The following is a 19401-nucleotide window of genomic DNA, read 5'->3' on the forward strand; positions in this document are numbered from 1 at the left end:
TTGCAGCCTCTTTATAGCTTCATCCTCCGCGGTGTCACAAAACCAGCGTGATACTGAGGAGGTGGAGGAGGAGGATGTAAAGAGGAAAGGCAGGGAGGTTAACCGGAAGAACAATCGGTTTGCTACCCTACACGGGGGGAAGGGGGTGAGGGGAGAAAAAAATTAAAGAGAAAGGAGAGTAGCAGAAAATTGAAGACACTCTGAAAAGTCAGTGTTCGTTGAAGTCACAGCCTATCGTGCAGGCCAGAAGTTCCCAAGAAGCGGAGCAGTGCCTTAGAGGCCTTCACCGCCGACAATCGCCGCGGCCAGTGGCCGAGAATCTGAAGCTGTAGATGCACATTTCCTTGTACGCTGACTGCGCTGACTGTGTCGTTCTCTTTTCAGCGCGACGCCCCATCGATGAAAGAGTTGATACAGGTAACGAGAGGGAAACTGCAGTCACCGTTGTTCTTAGCCCGACTTGTCTGACTAAGACTTGTCTGACTAAGACTTGTCTGACTAAGACAAGTCCTCTTGTTGAAACGTTGGCTCAAGCAACCTGAGGTTTTCCCCTCCCTCGTTCATTTTGTGATCGCCAAGGACCATCTACCACACCCTCTCTCTACCTTGGGTTGAAAATAGTTAACAAAATCATGCATGCGAATAGTACGCATGCATTAAGTTGTGGAGGCAAACGGAAAACACGCTTGGCTCTCAACTGATGTGGGCATTAATTGCTACGCTGCGTTAAGTGCTACGCCGCATTACTCTTCATGTCTCCTGGGTAATCGGTACCTCAGGTAACGTAATCTCTGCAAGCGGCGTTTAGGAATTTTTGCCGACCAGGGCACTGATTTGTGCCATGCCTGTGGTAATCAGGATTTTCGAATGGTCGTACGATGTTCTAATTTGCTGTTAATTTATGTGCCTGTAATAAGTTTCATGGCAGTGAACGTTTCGATTGTTTCGCCCGGAAAAACAAGCGCCCAATCTCTTTCCGAATAAAGTATCAGGGAGAAATACAGATTTGCTAATTTATTTGAACTTACTCATTTCCGCGTACAGGCATGGACAAAAGTTAGCGGAATGTGTTTTCGCGAAAAAAAAATATCTGTGTTGTCTTGCCAGTCAGTCAGCTCGTAATCATTGTAGTAGATATAGCATGCATCTTTCCTCGTGCTTGTGTGCTTTTAATTAACCGGTTTTGCCTGACTACGCAGACACATTATTTTTTTCCCCCGAACCCGCATCCCGCAAGCTTTTGTCCATGACTGTGCAGGTGCGGACATACCTAAATGGAACATGCAGTACCGTTCTAGCTGCAATCACGCTTCCTCTGTCGGACATAAAGAAACATTATTTGTCTACGAGAAGGTGTACTATAGCATCTACTACCAGCCTGTACATACCACAACTGCCACCTTGAATCAGGCAACATGTGAAAAATTTTAGAAGGCAATAGCCTGCTTCTTGAACCTTTGTCCACACCTGCATTTGTGGGAAGAGTTGTAAAAACAATGCTGAAATGTAGTAGCATGCATTCCAAAGCTTTCGGTTTGCAGAACTACGCTTTGCACTGTAGTCCCTTATTGCAGGTCGCAGTGATGTCGTTGTCAGCTTTAGGCAAGGGCTACTAAGTTCACAAGAAGTTGTGTCAAGCCTGTTTTTTTTTTTTCGCAGAAGAAGATTCTCAGCCTCGGGAAAAGAAGTGGGTGGTCTATCGTAAGTATGTATGTGCGGTGTAATGATAGTGTTCATTGCATTAATGGGAGTAAATATCGCGGTTCTTCATCTTCCACCTCGCTACATCGCGGCGTACGTTGTTTTAGCGTTCGACTCGTAGCAGACAGCCACCTGATGGACGGATGATGACACACGGACTAACAGAGGAACTGCAATTTATATACTTTAAAAAGAATACAGGAACAGATACATGATACATACAAGCCGCCGCGTTGTCTCAGTGGTTATGGTGCTCGGCTGCTGACCCGAAAGACACGGGTTTGATCCCGGCCGCGGCGGTCGAATTTCGATGGAGGCGAAATTCTGGAGGCCCGTGCACTGTGCGATGTCAGTGCTCGTTAAAGAACCCCAGATGGTCGAAATTTCCGGAGCCCTTCACTACGGCGTCCCTCATAGCATGAGTCGCTTTGGGACGTTAAACCCCCATGAACCCATAAACATGATGCATACAGAAGCTCCACGCCACTACCAAAGCTGATCAAACAATGCCAATCTACCGAAGCTGACGCAGCAAGTTACACTCGAGCTCACTGGTCACACTTCACGGCTTCTCGAAAGTAGAGATCTGTCTCCTTCCTTCGACGAAGCAAGACTGACTCACTCTACGCAACACACCCTTAAATAACCAAACCCGGAACTTCTATAAGCGGGCGGAAGCGCTGAGGAAGATAGAATAGCAGCTCCTAACCACGAAACGACCACTTCTACTGAAAACAAACCTCTTGTAAGGTGGAAAAGTGCAAGAACTTAAACACAGGTATCGCCGCCAAAAGCTAATCTCGCAAGTACAAGCGCGATGACGGAATAGCCGGAAAACACAACGAATCTCTGAGGCTGACAAACGTGCATGAAGGTTACACGTTTGTTCGATATTGAAGCACATAAGTTTTGTTTTGAAACCGCTAGTGAAATTTTATCACACAAGGGAGACGGAAAAAAGATAACCTGAATGTTGGAAGCCAAAGCAAACATTCTTGGCGGCGCAACAGGCGGCCAGCTGAGTTTCGATGTGTTTTGGTGATTCGCGGCTATGCTCTTTGCGCGCCCGCGTGATATCGTTTTTGAGGCGCCTCTATTTACAAGTGCGGGGCAGCAGAGGACCTTCAAGTACAAGTGCTCCTCGGACGAAGCAGCGGCACGCACCTGCGACGAGGAAACCACCTGTAGATAGACAATGCTGCATAAGACTTTAGCAAACGCACTGCTCGACGTGTACGCTGAGCTGTATAACCAGCGCTACGAGGACTATTATTACAGAATTTAAATATGTCTGTACGTACGAAATCTCTACTCATCAGTTGTGACGGTGGCTCGGCGGTGGTAGCTGTCGCACCAATAGGCTGCCGATGCTGCCGGCTACTGGGCGCTGAGGCTATCCAGACAGATCATCCGCCTGAGCCCTCAAAAGGATCGCACGTTGTATGGGGTTGAGCTCTCTGAAATGAAAGCCGCAGTTCTTTGCGAGAAGACGAGCCGACGACGGCTGATAGAGGTCTTCAAAGTTGGGCTGGCGGTAATTCTCATTTCAGGTGTTTTCATTTCATACCTCGCTGCGTTGTACTTAATTGCAGCTGAACCCTCTTCGTTAGCCTCCACGTTTCTGCCCCATAGGCGAGTGCCGGTAAGATACAGCTGTTGTACACTTTTCTCTTGAGGGATATTGATAAGCTGCCATTCATGATCTGAGAGAACCCTCATTTGCGTTCTACCCAATTCTTGACATATTAGCCTTGAAAAATTTAGAGGCGATTAATTAGATTGGTGCGGGGAAATGCGCTAGCAGTTTTCTTTCTCCCGTCAATCTATCCCAACTCTGATTGCATTCCAATTCTATGCAATTTGATTCTTCCAAGTCTGAGTCTATTCTGCATCCGTTGTATCCTGTCTGATCGATTCTTTATTAATTCTTAGGGCAGACATTTTCATATGAGCTGTCATTCTTAGTCCGGTGTCTCCCTCCTCAGTTGACAAGGAGAGAGAAAGTAGGGAGAGGAGTGTTTGGCAGGTGTCGCCACCTGCCGGGAGGAGAGAGAAGGCGGTGGAAGAGGAGGATGGTTGGCAGGTGGGGGAAACCTCTAGTAACGTTGGGGGAAACGGCGGTCGCCGGGTTTTCGTGCCAACGAGGCTTCTATGCCATCTCATAATAACATAACCTTTTTCGTCTCCGTTTCCCGCACCAGATGACGCTCCCATCCGGGTGACGCCTAACGTGCTACTGTGCGGCACCGATGGGCGAGGACCCGCGAATCTGGCGGAGGCGCTGGACGCGTACTGCACGCACGTCATCTACACCGGACCGCTGGCCATTCGGCGCACGCCGGGCAGCGGTAGGCTCTACGTGCAGACCCCAGGTCAGCTTGGAGATATGACCTAGTTATCATTACGCGACTGAAGCATATTGTATGGGCGCCCTGACGATACTCGAAAGACGTTACGTGGACGCCCTTTCAATTTAGACACAGACAAGGACAGCGACAACGTTTACCTCGCAGAAAGTCTCCTGCTTAGCAGTTGTTGTTTCATTCATTCATTCATTCATTCATTCATTCATTCATTCATTCATTCATTCATTCATTCATTCATTCATTCATTCATTCATTTTATTTCTACTCTTGCCATACAAATTACCAAAACACTGACTAACCCCATAGCCAGAGGCTAGTGTGGGGTTCAGAAAAAAAAGAAGGCAATGACACAGCACTTGTGAAAAATGAAAAGCACAAAATCACGGCGAAAGACCCAAATACATCATACAACAAGGAAAAAACAAAATAATGTGCATTTTACAGCAGAATGAAAAAAATATTTCATGAACAACATGGTACACCAAACGCAAGCCGAAGACAACTGTCACATATGTCAAATAAGGCTCATAAAGTATGTTCGCAATGCTCTATTTGTTTCATAGGACTGTTTTATTTCTGGGGGTAAAGCATTCCAAACCTTGGCTCCTAAAAACTGCACCAATCTTTCGCTGTAAATGTTATAATTCGGTGGTAGATTAAAGGTACTATGTGCAGGGTTTCTTGTGAGTCGAGAAGATGGTCATAGTCACCTCTATCTTGAGCAAAATGGGCACTCCGTTAATTGTCCAATAGGTGTACTCCTCTCCATCTTGTGTCAGAGCTGCACGGTAACTGATCCGTATCTGACCCAGACGAGAAAGGGTACCGCGTCTTCAGCGGGCTGACCAAGACGCACGAGCGGTACCTGTCGTTCCGCTGGAGCTCGGCCTCGTGGAACGAAGGAGACGTGCTGCAGGCGCTGGTCGTCTACCTGCGCTACAACCGGCTGCGCGGAATCGAGCTCGTCATGGGCACCCACGAGCAGAGGACCAAGCTCATACGATTCTGCCAGGTATCGAGCATAGCATCTCCGTGGCTCATTGCTAGGCTTAGGCCGCGCGAAAATTCCAACTTAGTACTGAGTACGACAGCGGCTCTACCTCTTGGCATTTCGGCGTACTTACACGCTCGTAGTTCTGGCGTCCGCGGCATGCCGGCGCCACTTGACGCGTCGAGCGCAGTCGGTGAACAAGTTTTCAGAGTACGGGGTTTCCCGCGCCGCCAGGATTGGAGAAAATTCTGAGGACACTTATGCAGCCTTAAGAGTGTAATGCGATGGCGTTGGTAACCAGAGGTTCGCATAAAGCTCCTGAAATACCACACTGAATGAACGTTCTTCGGCAGCTCGAGGGTAGCACGCCCGGCTAACGACCCAAGGCGCAAAGATGAGAGTCCCCGCTCGACTATTCTCCTTTTCAGCACAGTTACCTTTCTTTCTTCAGAGGCACTACGTAATGGTGGTAGAATGACCTCACGACCCTGTACAGCGAGGATAAATTATGTAGTGACGTCATCACTGTTGTACTTTGGGATCGTTGTGGGGTGTTTGAATTACCAGCGCTAGGTCATGTGATTTTCACGTCACTACCCTGTCTACGAGTGGGGGAACTTTGTTGTGGCTAGGGTCGATCAGTGGGGGAATTTCGTTGTGCCACCCGTGGTCTTCGCCGCACGTCCGCTCTAAGAATATCGAGTTAAATGTAGACAAGGCGACGAACTGAAACTTGATGGCTCGGTTGTCATCCTATCTCCTTTTCTTCTCTGCTCAACTGTGCAGAAATTTGTACAGAAGATGAAAACCAACGAGAGTCTCATCATCAAGGTGGAAAAGGCGGTGCAACTCAGCCAGGGCCTCTTCAAAAGGCTCGCCAGGTAAAGATGCTTTTTTTGCCACTGCCTTGGCTCGTTGCCTGATTTCAGATAGGTCGTCATAGTAGTAACGTCGTTGAGCAAGGTTTCTGGTTTAGAGAACTAGCCGTAATGTTGGAGAGGAGGAATAACCGCGAACTTAGACGAGACTGAAGAACGAGAAGAGGACAGGACGAGCGGTACCCACAGTTGAACAAAGCCACCATCATCGGAAGGGGCAGGTCGAGGCTTGAAAGGGAGATTTTAGAAGCGGCACACATACGCAAACTTGGGCTTGATATGTGTGTGAGTGAGCCTTCCGTGGCGCTTTTAGATAAAGAGACCCGTTTTCTGTTAAACCTGTGACGGGCATTTCTTTGCTATTTTTTTGTTCGTTTCGATTTATTTCATTAACTATCTCGTGTGTTCCACGTGTCACTATCTCAGTTCTCGTAATGTAACGGTGTTACGTACGCTATGCGCAGATGCAACCTTTGCTGCAACATGTCTTTTTTCCAATAAACTTCAGTTGCTAGTTACCGCTCGTCCTGTCCTCTTCTCGTTCTTCAGTCTCGTCTAAGTTCGCGGTTATTCCTCCTCTCCAACATGTCAGACCAACTGGCCCAAAGCTTCCCCTTGTTGAACTAGCCGTAATGTCCTGCGCTGCCAATATTTTCCGGTGCTAGAAGCGTATACCACTATCTTGTTTACTCGAGTCGGCTGACATGGCGATGGTTTGTGCCGCAAGGTTTTATGCTACAATGAAATGAGTTTTGCCATGAGGCAGGCCTTAATTGGGGGAGCCCTTCAAATTAATGCTGAACGTCCAGTATCATTGCACCGAAACCTCAGCGTACGTGACCGCTCCGGCCGGGATCGCTACGTGGAAAGCCTTCGTACAGCATCCGCAAGCCGCAGCCACTTCGCAGAATAATTTGGAGAAAAGTGACGCTTGCATATACCTCATGTTTACTTGTACTCCCATATCCGCATGCGTGTTGAACCACACATGAGGACAGTCAGAACTTTAATGGCCTTCTAACCATAGAAATAAACGCATCCTAAGAAGAACAATATATGTTTTCCTGATAAACATATAGTAACAGAACACCAGCGTGCTGCTTCTAGAAAAGAGAAGTTCATGCATTCATTTCTTTGTGCTGTGGTAACATAGTGGGCTTTGGTGTACGCCGTAGCGGAAGTCTTCGGATACTGGCACTTGAGGTTCTTCAACATGCGCCGATATCTGAGTACACGAATGTATTTTCATTACTCCTCCTTTGAAAGGCAGTTGCCGCGGCTAGGCAACTGGTAGTTTGTGTGCTGCTAATATGCAAATAGTTGTCACGCGTGATGACAACATAGAGGCTATCAGGCATAAAGCTTTTTGTACAGAATATTTTCTCTGCATGGAAAACGATTCGTAACACCCCCCCCCCCCCCCCACACACACACACATGTTGCGGTCACCTTACGAACTGACTTGTCTCCTCCTTTAAGTCTTGAAACTGACCCTTAAGCAATGACAACTCACTTGATCAGCCTTCCCGTGTTCCTGATCCTGGAGACGCAAGTGGTGAAGATGGTCGGCCTTCAGGCGAGACGCTTCCCGAACGCGTACCAGCCTTTCAACGGTTCACACAAGAAGGATGTCTACATGGTGAGATTCGCCGTTTTAAAACAAACCGAATGCGGAAGATTCCTGGTTGAACTGAGAGTTCATGAAGTAGAACTTCTCCTTTGGTTTGGTTTGGTTTTATGGGATTTAACGTCCCAGTGCCACTCAGGCTATGAGGGACATCGTAGTCGATGGCTAAGATAATTTCGATCATGCACCTGTGGTTCTTTAACGTGCAATGACATCCCACAGTATACACTGGCCTCTAGCATTTTGCCTCCATTGAAATGCGAATGCCGCGGCCGGGATCGAACCCGTGTCTTTAGGCCCGAGTCTGCAGCCGAGCGCCATAACCACTGAGCCACCGCGGCGGCTTTTCCTCATTTCACAGCACAGTCGCTTGTTTACGCAGCCAGCACGTGGTACGCTGTCATATGCATGCCTCGACTTCAAAGTTTTATTAAAGCACCCCGAAGTGATATATACGGTCTCTCGAGCGTCACAACGCGATGACGTATGATTCTTGGTTCATAAAGCACCAGTAGCCTTTCGAGTAAGTCTTTGACTCCGCTGTGAGCACATGGTTTGTTGCTATGTGCCTGGGCTGCAAAGCTTTGTTAAAGGAACCTGAAACACCCTTTGCTGAAGTTATCGGTTCTCTCAGCACAACCTTCCTGTCCTCTCGAGATAGCTGCTGTGGACGAGCTTTGAGCACACTAGCGACAACTGCTGAGGCTGAGAGAATCCAACGGCGTTAGGAACAATTTTTTTTTATTGCTTTAGGATGCGCTTGTCGAGCACTTTTTCTAGTCCACATTTTTTAGCGGATGCAGGCCAGACAATGGCGAAGCTTTTTTTTGTGTGTGACGATCCAAAGGGTGCAGTAGCGGCACAATTGACGGCAAATGAGCAGCTGACAAATGTGATTTTATTTGTTTACGAATACTGGTAGCGGTAGGGCCGTTACGACGGTGGGACGTAGCACGAAAATATTAACGTGATCACTTTCAAATATTACACCAAAAATACAAAATTCAACGTGATCTACGAAATCAAATTTCATTCAACGTAATCCATTACAACACTGTTTGAATGTTTTATTCACGGACGCACTGTTGATGAATAGATCACTTTAAACGCAAAGCCGATTATGATTTACGTCGATTCGATATGCATTGGCTTAGGGGCAACGGCACTCTAATAATTCTTGCCGCATACTTTTCTAAGTCGTGATTTAAGCTCACGCGCAGACACGCAGAAAAAATAGCGAGGCAGGAGAAAATCTGGCACATTGGTCAGTGCTTGCGCGTCGCCATCTTTTCTTGGTGTGGCCACAGCCAGTGGAGAGGAACGCGATATTAAGGCGAAAGCCTTTAATGCCTCATACTGTCGTTAGCAGACGCTGTCGGCAGCAGTGTCGACAGACGCGTCGGCAGATTTGTCTGCCTTTCGGCGTCACTGCTTAAAAAGGTTTGGTTTGGTTTGGTTTATGGGGTTTAACGTCCCAAAGCGACTAAGGCTATGAGAGACGCCGTAGTGGAGGGCTCCGGAAATTTCGACCACCTGGGGTTCTTTAACGTGCACTGACAAAGGGTGGGAATCGAACCAGGGCCTTTGGCATTTGAAGCGGAGACGCTACCACTCCGCCACGAAGGCTCAAGGTTCGAGCATGAATGAACGCGCATCTAGTGTATGCATGGGTTTCATAAATTAAATGAAAGGAATAAAGTGAAGGAAAGGAAAAATAAAAAATAAAAATAAGAGAACAAACAAAAATAAAACCAAAATAAAATAAGATGAAAATAAAAATAAAAAACAACAAATATAAGAAAAGAGCAAAAATAAAAACATATGAAAAATAAAAAATAAATAAAAACAAACAGTGCGCCAGGAAACGCTTTCGCCTTGCAGCACTTTAGAGAGCGAAAGTGTCCCCTGAATTTTTGTTTCTCTGTTCAGCGTGTGGCCTTCTGGGATGCCTAAATTTTTGTCGTTGTTGGCCAAGAGTTAGTCCAGCTGGGATGCACAGGTGCGCTGCTTTCCACCGTTCTCGAATAATCGTTTGCCTGGACGTGAACATTGAAAAACTGAATGCGTGGGCACTTCACGTTCGCCGTACAATGGTGAGCGCACAGGAAGAACGAACAGAAGGTGCGAAAATTTTCATAATGAGTGGAGCACAAAATCTAAACCTGATGCGCCCCCTTGCGACGCTCACTGTGAGTAAGAAAGATTCGCTGCAAAAGACCACGACAGGGGATGTCGTATCTCTTTACAAATTCCCTGGCATAAAATGAAAAAAATTCGCTGTGGCTTAGCTTGGTTAAGCCCGGTAATTGCGAAAGCAATATCCGTACCTACGCCATGGTACAGCTGGTAGTGTAGCTGGTGGTGGTGCTTGTGGTTAGACTTGTGGTGATGCATCGGTTATATAATGCAATCTAATCCAATCCAATACAAACCAATCCAATCCCATTCAATCCAATCCAATTCAATCCACTCCACTCCACTAATATCCAATCCAATCCAATCTAATCTAATCCAATCCAATCCAGTCCAGTCCAGTCCAATTCAGTCCAATCCAATCTAATCTAATCCAATCTAATGCAATAAAGGTCAAATGAAGGTCAATGGTGGCCACCGCCGCGGCACGATGGTGGTCACCGCCGCGGCACGGCAAAGGCGTGAAAGTGCAAGTAGTATTGCTTTCGCAAAGGTCAATGGTGGCCACCGCCGCGGCACGGCAAAGGCGTGAAAGTGCAAGTAGTATTGCTTTCGCAATAAAAAAATCATTGGCAGGATCATCAACGTGCTGACGGTCGAACCTACTGCAAGGCACACGACTGTGGTACACTGCGCATCGGAGATCCTATCTGGGACAAAATTATAGGAGCAAACGAGTCCGAAGCCCAAGTGTGGTTGCATGTTTTGTAAGTATGGGGTAGTGTACAGCACACGGCTGAGGACAAAGGCATGAATACATGACATAAACGCTTTGGATGCTTTGATTCGCAAGGCATTCAAGGTAGCACTTCACCTTCCCCTCAACACACCCACAGACAGATTACTAGGCCTGGGCCTCCACAATACGATCGGGGAACTGGTGGAGGCCCACCGACAGGCCCAATACATCAGGCTCACACAAACCTCCACAGGTCGGTATATCCTGGACACCCTCGGAATCAAAATACCGGCCAACGACCCAACCCTCCTCGCCATCCCACGATCCCTTCACCGAGAGCTCCTCATCAGGCCGCTCCCGAGGAATATGCACCCGTCCCACAATGAGCAGCGCCGCAGAGCCCGTGCGAAGGCACTTCATCGAGCGTACGGCCCCCAGCCGGACGCCGTGTGGGTGGACGCTGCCTGCACGGGTGATGAAGCGACAGCAGCGGTGGTGGACTCCTCTTTATCCGCCCTCCTCACACTACCTCTCCCTCCAGGCACGTCCCCAGAGGCTGCAGAGGAAGCCGCCATTGCCCTTGCTATAACCCGCACGGAAGCCCGGTACATTTTAAGCGATTCTAAAACTGCGATTCTAAATTTTGCTCGAGGCCGAGTCCATTTCCCTGCTTTTGTCATACTGAACTCGCCCGATGCCCCCCCCGCCCCGCCAAGTGGAGCTGATATGGGTGCCCGCGCACTCCGGGAATCCCGGAAACGAGGCCGCCAACCTTTTAGCCCGAGGTTCTTTAAACCGGGCTCAGGTGGCCTCTGATCGGGGATTCACGAAGGAGCGCATGCACTCATTCAGTGAGCTGACCCAGGCGCACAGAGCCTTACGCCAGCTCTACCCCCCGCCCCACCCCTCCCTAGATAACAAACACGCAACACTCTGGCGCAGACTACAGACACACACACTCCCTTCACCCCTTACCCTAGCCCATTATCATCCCTTCTTCCCCACTCCGGCATGCACTCTATGCCCAGACCCCTTCGCCTCTTCCCTCCACATCATTTCCCTCTGCCCGGCGGACCCTCCCCCGCGAGACCTAGAGAACCTCAAGACCTGGGAGGACTGGGAGACCCTGCTGCGCTCGGAGGACCCGGCCGTGCAGACCATCGCCACCGGCCGTGCTGCCAGTGTTATGGACCTTCGGAACATAAACACTTGAGTGCAGTGGGGTCGTGCGGGGACCCTGGGGCGTGCCCCGAATTCCTCTGTAAATAAAGTTTTCTCTCTCTCTCTCTCTGCATGTTTTGTAGGTGTCGATTGCCCGTTATTCGCTGCATTGCCGTCGTTTCCGGGGTAGTACTTTTATCAGCGGCGACGTTGAGAAATGCTTCACGGACGTGACAGCGGAGGAATTTTTGACACCCATGAAAACGCACTTTCTGCTGCAGTGGTGTCAGATATTAAGTGCCCGTAAGCGCCAAATGTTTCAAGTGAACTCATGAATCTCATGCCAATAATTGCAAAGGATTTGACGGAAAAATCCGAGTGGTTTACCCTACGATACGCGGATTGTTCGAAAGAAGTTAGCGCAAAAGCGGGCAAGGGACAGAGAGAAAGGACAAATGAGACATTTACGAGCGCTACTACCAACTGTTTATTCATGCGGTCGTACAAGGCATACAAAGGATAAACAGCGAGCATGCGCGTAGAGAGGGCAGAACAGGCATAGCAGTCAAGCAACAAGTTACTAAAAAACGAGTCTAAAAGGGCACATTCAGCGGAATACACGTACAACATGAACTGGTGGGCGAGTTGGTCTGACATATCTAGTGAAGCAGCGCTACGGCACAGGGCCAAAGGGAAGAAAAGGACGAACACAGCGCTCATTTACTGACAACAAAGCTGTGTTCGTTTCAGCGCTGTGTTCGTCCCTTTCTTCCCTTTGGCCCTGTGCCGTAGCGCTGCTTCACTAGGTAGGAATACATGTGAACAGATGTGTCACTCACACAACGCTCGGACAATTTTTTGATATAATAAACCTCTAGAAGGAGCCTAGCCTTATCATTCCCGCTCTTTCCAAGGATCGCGGTCTTCTCAAATCTTGCCCTACACGTACTGTCACACGTAGCAAGGTGCCGCACGAGGTTCGCATTTGTGTCCTTATTTTCTACGGTATTAGCATGCTCCCGTAGCCGGTCACTAATGCAGCGGTCAAAAATGCCTCACCAACTAGCCTGGCAGCTTGCTCTCCTATACGTGGATTGGTTCCCGTCCTTCAAAATTCAACCGTCTGATTATTGATTCGGACAACAAGGACAGCTGCCCCGCTCCTTCCGTCATCACCCCCTTGATGGCGCAAGTAGCTGGCTCTGAGGCAGCCAATCCCTCCTCCTCCCCCCCCAAGAATTTTAAATCATGGCTAGACACCTTAATCAAAGGAGTTCCGCCATCTCCAATTCGGCCATGTCAACTTCAATAACTCAGTGGAACTGTAGGCTTCCATAACACAATGAAACCGTAGAGGCTTTAAAGACCGCACTAAGCGGGCCAATTTCCGCCTCTACCTTGAAACCTTCTGGGACGGAACAGCGCGAAACACCGGGACAAGAGACAAGCGCTGTAGAGTGAAACACTGAAAAGAGCCCGAGGTACTAGAAATGAAATTAGCCAGGACAGCAGCTTGGGCATGTTGGTTATTAATTTGTCACAAATTAATAACCAACATGCCCAAGCTGCTGTCTTGAAACCTTCGAGTCCCTACCAGCCGTGGTTGCCCTCCAGGAGCCAGGCCTGGGCGCCACACTTTCAAATTACACGACGTTCCAACAGCATGATGTGTGTGGAAGTTGTTTTACGTATAGCATGGTATGCTTAGAATTAACCTCGAACATGTGGGGTACGAGCCGATGAATCTCTCTAGCATTCCAAGTAAAATTGCTTTTGGGGCGCCCTGGAGTCGTACAAGTGATGGTCGGCTTGCTTAACTCCATGCCCACGGGCCATAAGAGCTCAGGCGGCACAGTTTAAAGGGCCAGCCCTTGTGACGCTCAGCAGCTGCCCCTCCGTTCTCATCTTTCAGCGTTACCGGCTGTGGAAGGTGCATCCGTGGCGACGGCACCTGCAGCTGGACAACGTGTGCTTCACCATCTCCATGGCGGTCATCAAGGCGCGCAAGACGACGGCCAAGAACGGCGCGCTCGAGTACTCCTACACGAACCTCAAGGAGGTGCGTCTCTGATGAGAGCTCCTGCTTACACACGACGGCTGATTGTCTGAAAAGAATCGACATCATTCCAGAGCAGCGGGTACTTGTGCAGAAAGAAGTCGTCGTGGTTCTTCGTAACAATTTCAATTTCAATTCACTTTATTCACCAGATATCTCTGGATGGTTTCCAGGATAAGAGCTGCTAACGCAGCTTGACGAAGTCCAGGAAACCAATACAAGGCAAAGCGCACAGCCTGTGACAACTAGTTCTAAGCATCAGTAACTATAGATGATATCATAACAATAAATGGTAAAAACACAAAGCATAGAACAGAGGCAGTAGTGTAAAAATGTCATGAAACTCCTAGCTGTACAGAGAGAAAAAAAAACGTAAGAACAATGGCAACTGAAGATGGCACATATTCAATCAACGAAGCAAACACAAGTAGCACACTGAGCTAAACAACACAGCAAATAATAATAACAATGGTATTAATAGTACACAAGTATATACAACGTTACAAAGTAGTTCCGTAGTTCCTTTCTTTTTTAGCCAGTGGTGTTTTGAAATGCGTTTAAGGTACGTGGAATGTTATGAGCCAACAAGATGCAATACCACACGCCTCAAAGAAACTTGTTGTGAAGACTGGTTGCGCGTTTTTGCATGCCTTGAATGGAATCAATTTAGTAATTGAAGTACTAGCGTTATGGTAAGCGGCACATATGTCGACTTTTATTTGCGCCTATTTAGAGTCGTAGACTAAAATATGCAGGATGTATAGTAATTGCTAATGCACAGTAGACAAGGCAAACTGACATTTTTGCCTCATTTTGCGTCGAGAATCAGTGAAAAATAAGATAAATTAATTGCCGAACTAATGTCTTTCATAACTAATTTTTTTCCGTGCACCGTCAGCAATGGAATCAGGTGCCACAAAAAAAATATTGAATGCCAAATTAATGGCGTTCGGGCTCTGTTGCCGTATGAATAGCGTGGTTGTCATTTTTGTTAATTTTTACAAGTTTGATTTTTTTGTGTCATTAGATATGTATATATTTCCTCTTCTTTCCTTATGTTGGCCGCATGGGAACATGTATTATTTCCCTCTGCAGTAATGGCTGTGGGCGCCGCAGGTATTCGAAGTAAATAGATAAATACTTGTCTGCATTGCTACGGGAGAAAGACGACGACACGAGCAGTGTCGCGAAACGTAGTGCCCACGCTCGGCCAGCCATTGCTGCATGCCATCTGTCATGTCCTACGTTTTCGCCTTAAGGTTAGGACTAGAGAGCAACACACACACAAAGCGCTTGTGTGTATTGCCCTCTCATCCTCATCTTTTCCTGCTGCACCATTCTGCGCTTAACATCTGTCACCAACTTGCCCTAACCTTTACGCTTCTGCATCAGTATTGATACGGAAAAAGCTGGCTCAGTGTCCCAACATGCTTACGTTTCCCAAAACGCGGTCCATTCCTCCACTTCGTAGAGATATCGCGTCAGCGTTCTTGTTGCACCCCGCCATCCTCATTTTCCTTAATACGCCTCAGGTACGAACTAACCTGGAAACGTGGGCAGGGGAGTTGTGAGCTCAGGAATTCTAAAGCGCTGACACTTCACAGCGCCCAGCTGTATGGCAACTCGGAGGGGGCCCCTGGGCAGAAAATTTGGGCTGCAGCGAACTTGACGCCGCAGCCGGCGTAGAGCCAGCTCGACGGCTGCGACGCGGCTCTCTGGCGTCAACGCCCTAGCTGCAGTATGTGTTTATGCACTGCATACTCCGGTATCGCAAATGCATTTTGGCTTTATGTGTTTCTCTCTTGAAGCTGGTTAGATGCCCGTGTGGCGGGCTATGGATGTGTTTAAGCTTCGCTTACTTTTATACACTTAGTGCCTCGGGGCAAAACACTGCTCGAGACAGGCCATAAAAAGTTGCATTCTGTCTTGTTCGGATAGAAATGAGGTCAGTAAACAGCATCTAATTTTAACCAGTCTGCGCGTGGGATCTACTTCACTGAGGTTTCGGCACGATTTACTTGAGAGATACAAAATGTGCGCTCGATGGTCACGTGGTGCCTCATCCGTACCGCAGGCCTGCCAGCAGAGTGGTTTGAAGAAAGGCATCGACTGGAAGGCGATGTCGCGGTTCCGCGAGAATGGGACGCTCTACTATGCCTACGACAACAAGCAGACCTTCACCAACAAGGTGTGAATGCACTTGGGCCTGATAGTACCAGTTAGAAAAATTTCTTGCGAACAACAATTAGGTGGATAGAGTTTTGCATACTAAATTAACCGAATGGACTAAAAGAAAAGCCCACACCCATTTCTTCTTGATTTTAAATAGCATGTCAATACCATGCGTCTTCGTTTGTTCCCTGACCACCTGTGCCCTTTTTCTGCCTCTTTACACATATCATTTCCTATTTATGTATCTTATTGCTTTTTCCCCAAAAGTTCAACCCTTTTCGTTAGCCTCCACATTCTTACTCCATTATTTATTTATTTATTTTATTTATTTATTACAATACCTTCAGGGCCCCAGTGGGGCGTTACAGAAGGGAGTGGATAAAAAAGTAAAGACAATGCAGCAAAATGAACACAAAAAGTAAATGGAGAATGTAATGTAATACAGCAAGGAAATGAAAAAACGTAAGCTTGAACAAAATACAAATCAGATTACGTAAGAAAACAGCCTAGTCAAACACATAGTTTTCCGCGGCATTTATAAATAAACAGGTGTCAGAAATATCGGCAACCAAGGTGGGCAGGTGGTTCCAATCGCTCGGAGTCTTAGGTATAAAGGAGTTAAAGTATGCATTGCTTCGGCAGTATGGAATGCGTACCTTGTGGCGATGATCCGTGCGAGGTGATATGAATGATGGTTCAGATAGAAGATCCCGTTTTAGCTGATGGTTGTGGTAGTAAATCTTGTGAAAAGTTAGCATTCGCGCGAGTTTTCTACGAAGGGGAAAGGCTAGGAAGGTTCAAAGTATTTTTCATTGCAGTTAACTGCGTAACTCCGAGATTGTTCAATAGTTGTTTAGTTTGCTGCATATTATTTTTTGGACCAACCATTCTGCTTTGTCCGTCTAGGGTCCTATATCTTGCTTTGTAATTCATCCCCTGAGTTAATAATCGTAGATGACTAAGCCCAATCGAGTTTTCTGATTACCTCCTCTAAACACGCGGTCAATAGTACTGGAAAGATCGCGTCTCCCTGCCTGATGCCCTTCACGATTCTAATTGCGTCGCTTTCCCTTTGGGGGAGTGTGCAGCGGGTATAGACAACCACTGGTATATCGGCTTAAAGATGGAAAGCCTTTTTTAATGGCAGCCTTTCATGCTACCAGGAGAGGTGCATTGAACGCAGTGTGCATCGTGAAGGTCAACAGTTGCTTGACTACTGATGCAGTCTAATCTCATGCACAGTTTCGGACAGAATAATACGAGAGAGAGAGAAACTTTTATTGTTCGGCTCATGTCCGAGCCTAGGATACAAAGCACATTAGCGAATCTTTTGGGTGTTTGATACACCTGAAAAATAATGTCACTTAAGGTCCTGCGCATAAAGACAGCCAAATTTTCCGCTCCGCAAGCAGAGGGAAGAGCTGTAGGGTCGAAGCGTGGTCGATATTATTCTGTCAGGGACAGTACAACGCCGCAGGTCTCCGCAAGCTCACGGTAGCTCTAAAGCTTTTCCTATACCATGCAGACATCTCTCTGTATTGATTCGGCAGCGTGGTGTTTGGCACGGACGGCGATCATTTGCGATAGAAAAACTGGAGAGCTTGTAAAAGAGGAGGGGGAGGGAGGGAACCATTCCCATGCCTTTACAGACATGCTGCCGCCATCTGCTGAAAAATTTTACTTTAGTAGGAACAGATGGTGTCGCTTGATCAGAGTTTTTTATTCAATCTTTGCTCTAATTTTGATTTGTGCCCGTCATGGCTTTGTTCCACTTGTAAAAAAAACAAAATTTCAGCCTATCATTTACAAAATGTCAATATATTGCTTCATTACATCCATCATGTTCTCACGGCGCAACTGTCTTTAGCAGTAATTATGGCGGTGAATTTGCCGAATGGTATCCTTTTATAAGGATTGCTAGTTTATGAATACATTTTGTGAATTAGTTTTCAAGCTCCATTTTTTTCGCAAACCATCCCAGTTTGAAAATGCTTTTCAGAAGCTGTTGTTTCCTCACCAACTAGACGTCTGCTGCTGTTCTGTACCGTTAATAGCGTGAGTAACCACTGCGACGAGTCATTTTTTTTCTTCAATCATTCTATTCTTGGGTACAGCTTTTGTCAAAAGTTTGGAGCCCAGGGGATTTGCTTCTGAGCCACACTGCGTGGTTCGTAATGCATCTCCAGCGCTACAAATTTCCTGAAGGTAAGATGATTTCTGGTCCTGCCTCCTCCAATGGGTAGGGCTGCCACGAATGCTTCAGGAGTCCCACTACAAGGCTTAGAAGCAAACCCCTTGGGCTCTAAACTTTTGACAAAGACTGTACCTATAGTATTTTTTTTTGTTAAGGAACCCACAGCGCCGTGGCGTTACAATGGGGGGGAGTAGGGAATGTACAAAAAAGAAGCACACATGACACCTCCCCTCGCAGGCAGAGTTACAAGCATGAAGCGTTCGCCATGTACATCTCACCTCAAAAGAACACACCACAATCGCATCACATCATTAAAGAACGAAAGAACGCATCATTTGATGTCACACTCACAACATCGCTCGGTAGTCTGTTCCATTCTCTAATGGTTTTCGGAAAAAAAGACATTTTGAACAGTTCAGTTTTTGCCGCGAATTCGCGGACTTTAAAAACATGGTCATCACGGTTGGATCTATAAAAAGGCTCCTGCACATACCTTTCGCGTTCAACCGGAACAGTTGAATAATAAACAGCATGAAATAGCTTCAGACGCAACTTCTTGTATCTAGGCATTTTCTTGTGCAATGCGCCTGCAATTACGCCCTTGGACAAAACCCATGTATTTAAATGCACCGAGTTGCATAGCATATAGCATTTCGATCCCTCCTTTTGTCTTACTTAAAGAGAGTCTTCTCGGCTGCAGCTGTGGCGGCTGGCTCACGAGTTCCCCCGCTACTGCGTGGCCGTCTACGACGTCGAGAAGGACGACTTCGAAGGGGTCTGCCCCAAGAAGAGCGTGCCTCTGCTACGCACCGTCAAGAAGCTCGTCACGGCCACCGCCAGGGCCAGGCTGGACTGACGCCGGGGTAGATTTGGTCACGCCGGGGAATGTCCCTCGCGTAGTGCGTGGCGCGTGTATGGTTTCGCGCCGATTTTGTAAAGCAAGAAAGTATCGGAAAAAGCGCCTGCCATTTGTGTTTACTTGTTCCTGCTCTGGCGTCTTCGACGAGTGCTGAAGCTATTATGCGAGATTAAACGTAAGGGACCCCAGCGGTGGTGTAGTGGTTTGTTCATGCATGCAGGAGGCGCGGGTTTCGATACCCAGTGTCGGCGGGGGATACGATGGGTGCAAAATTTCCCCCAGCTTGCTGCTCGGCTTCTCTGCGTAGAAATGCGTCTTTGACCCCACATCTTGTGTGAAGAAAATAGCTTGGTTCATGGCGTTCTTTCGCTAAAGCTGCCCTTGCGCCATACAAATTCATCAAGATTTCAAATGCTAGGACCTTATTTGCAGAACTTATCCGTATTCGCTTTGCGCAGTTTTAAGGGAGGACGTTCTTTGTGACGTTCTCAATATAGAAAGGTGAGAATTAAAAAAAAATTCAA

At 47.4% G+C, this 19401-nt stretch overlaps 1 protein-coding gene across 1 annotated transcript in view; it reads left to right on the forward strand.

Moving 5' to 3' along the window:
* The window catches only part of LOC149348116 (uncharacterized), a 32545-nt gene extending 13671 nt beyond the window's left edge, over window positions 1-18874 (forward strand). Inside the window, exons 6-14 of the mRNA XM_089585741.1 lie at window positions 385-417; window positions 1663-1701; window positions 3903-4073; window positions 4880-5079; window positions 5845-5939; window positions 7458-7575; window positions 13509-13655; window positions 15727-15840; window positions 18719-18874. Of these exons, the coding sequence (XP_089441867.1) occupies window positions 385-417; window positions 1663-1701; window positions 3903-4073; window positions 4880-5079; window positions 5845-5939; window positions 7458-7575; window positions 13509-13655; window positions 15727-15840; window positions 18719-18874 (1073 nt within the window). The remainder of the gene's footprint in view (window positions 1-384; window positions 418-1662; window positions 1702-3902; window positions 4074-4879; window positions 5080-5844; window positions 5940-7457; window positions 7576-13508; window positions 13656-15726; window positions 15841-18718) is intronic.
* The last annotated feature ends 527 nt before the right edge of the window (window positions 18875-19401 follow it).

The sequence above is a fragment of the Amblyomma mixtum genome, chromosome 4, assembly GCF_055824585.1.
Source record: "Amblyomma mixtum isolate Tamu chromosome 4, ASM5582458v1, whole genome shotgun sequence".
NCBI lineage: Eukaryota > Metazoa > Arthropoda > Arachnida > Ixodida > Ixodidae > Amblyomma > Amblyomma mixtum.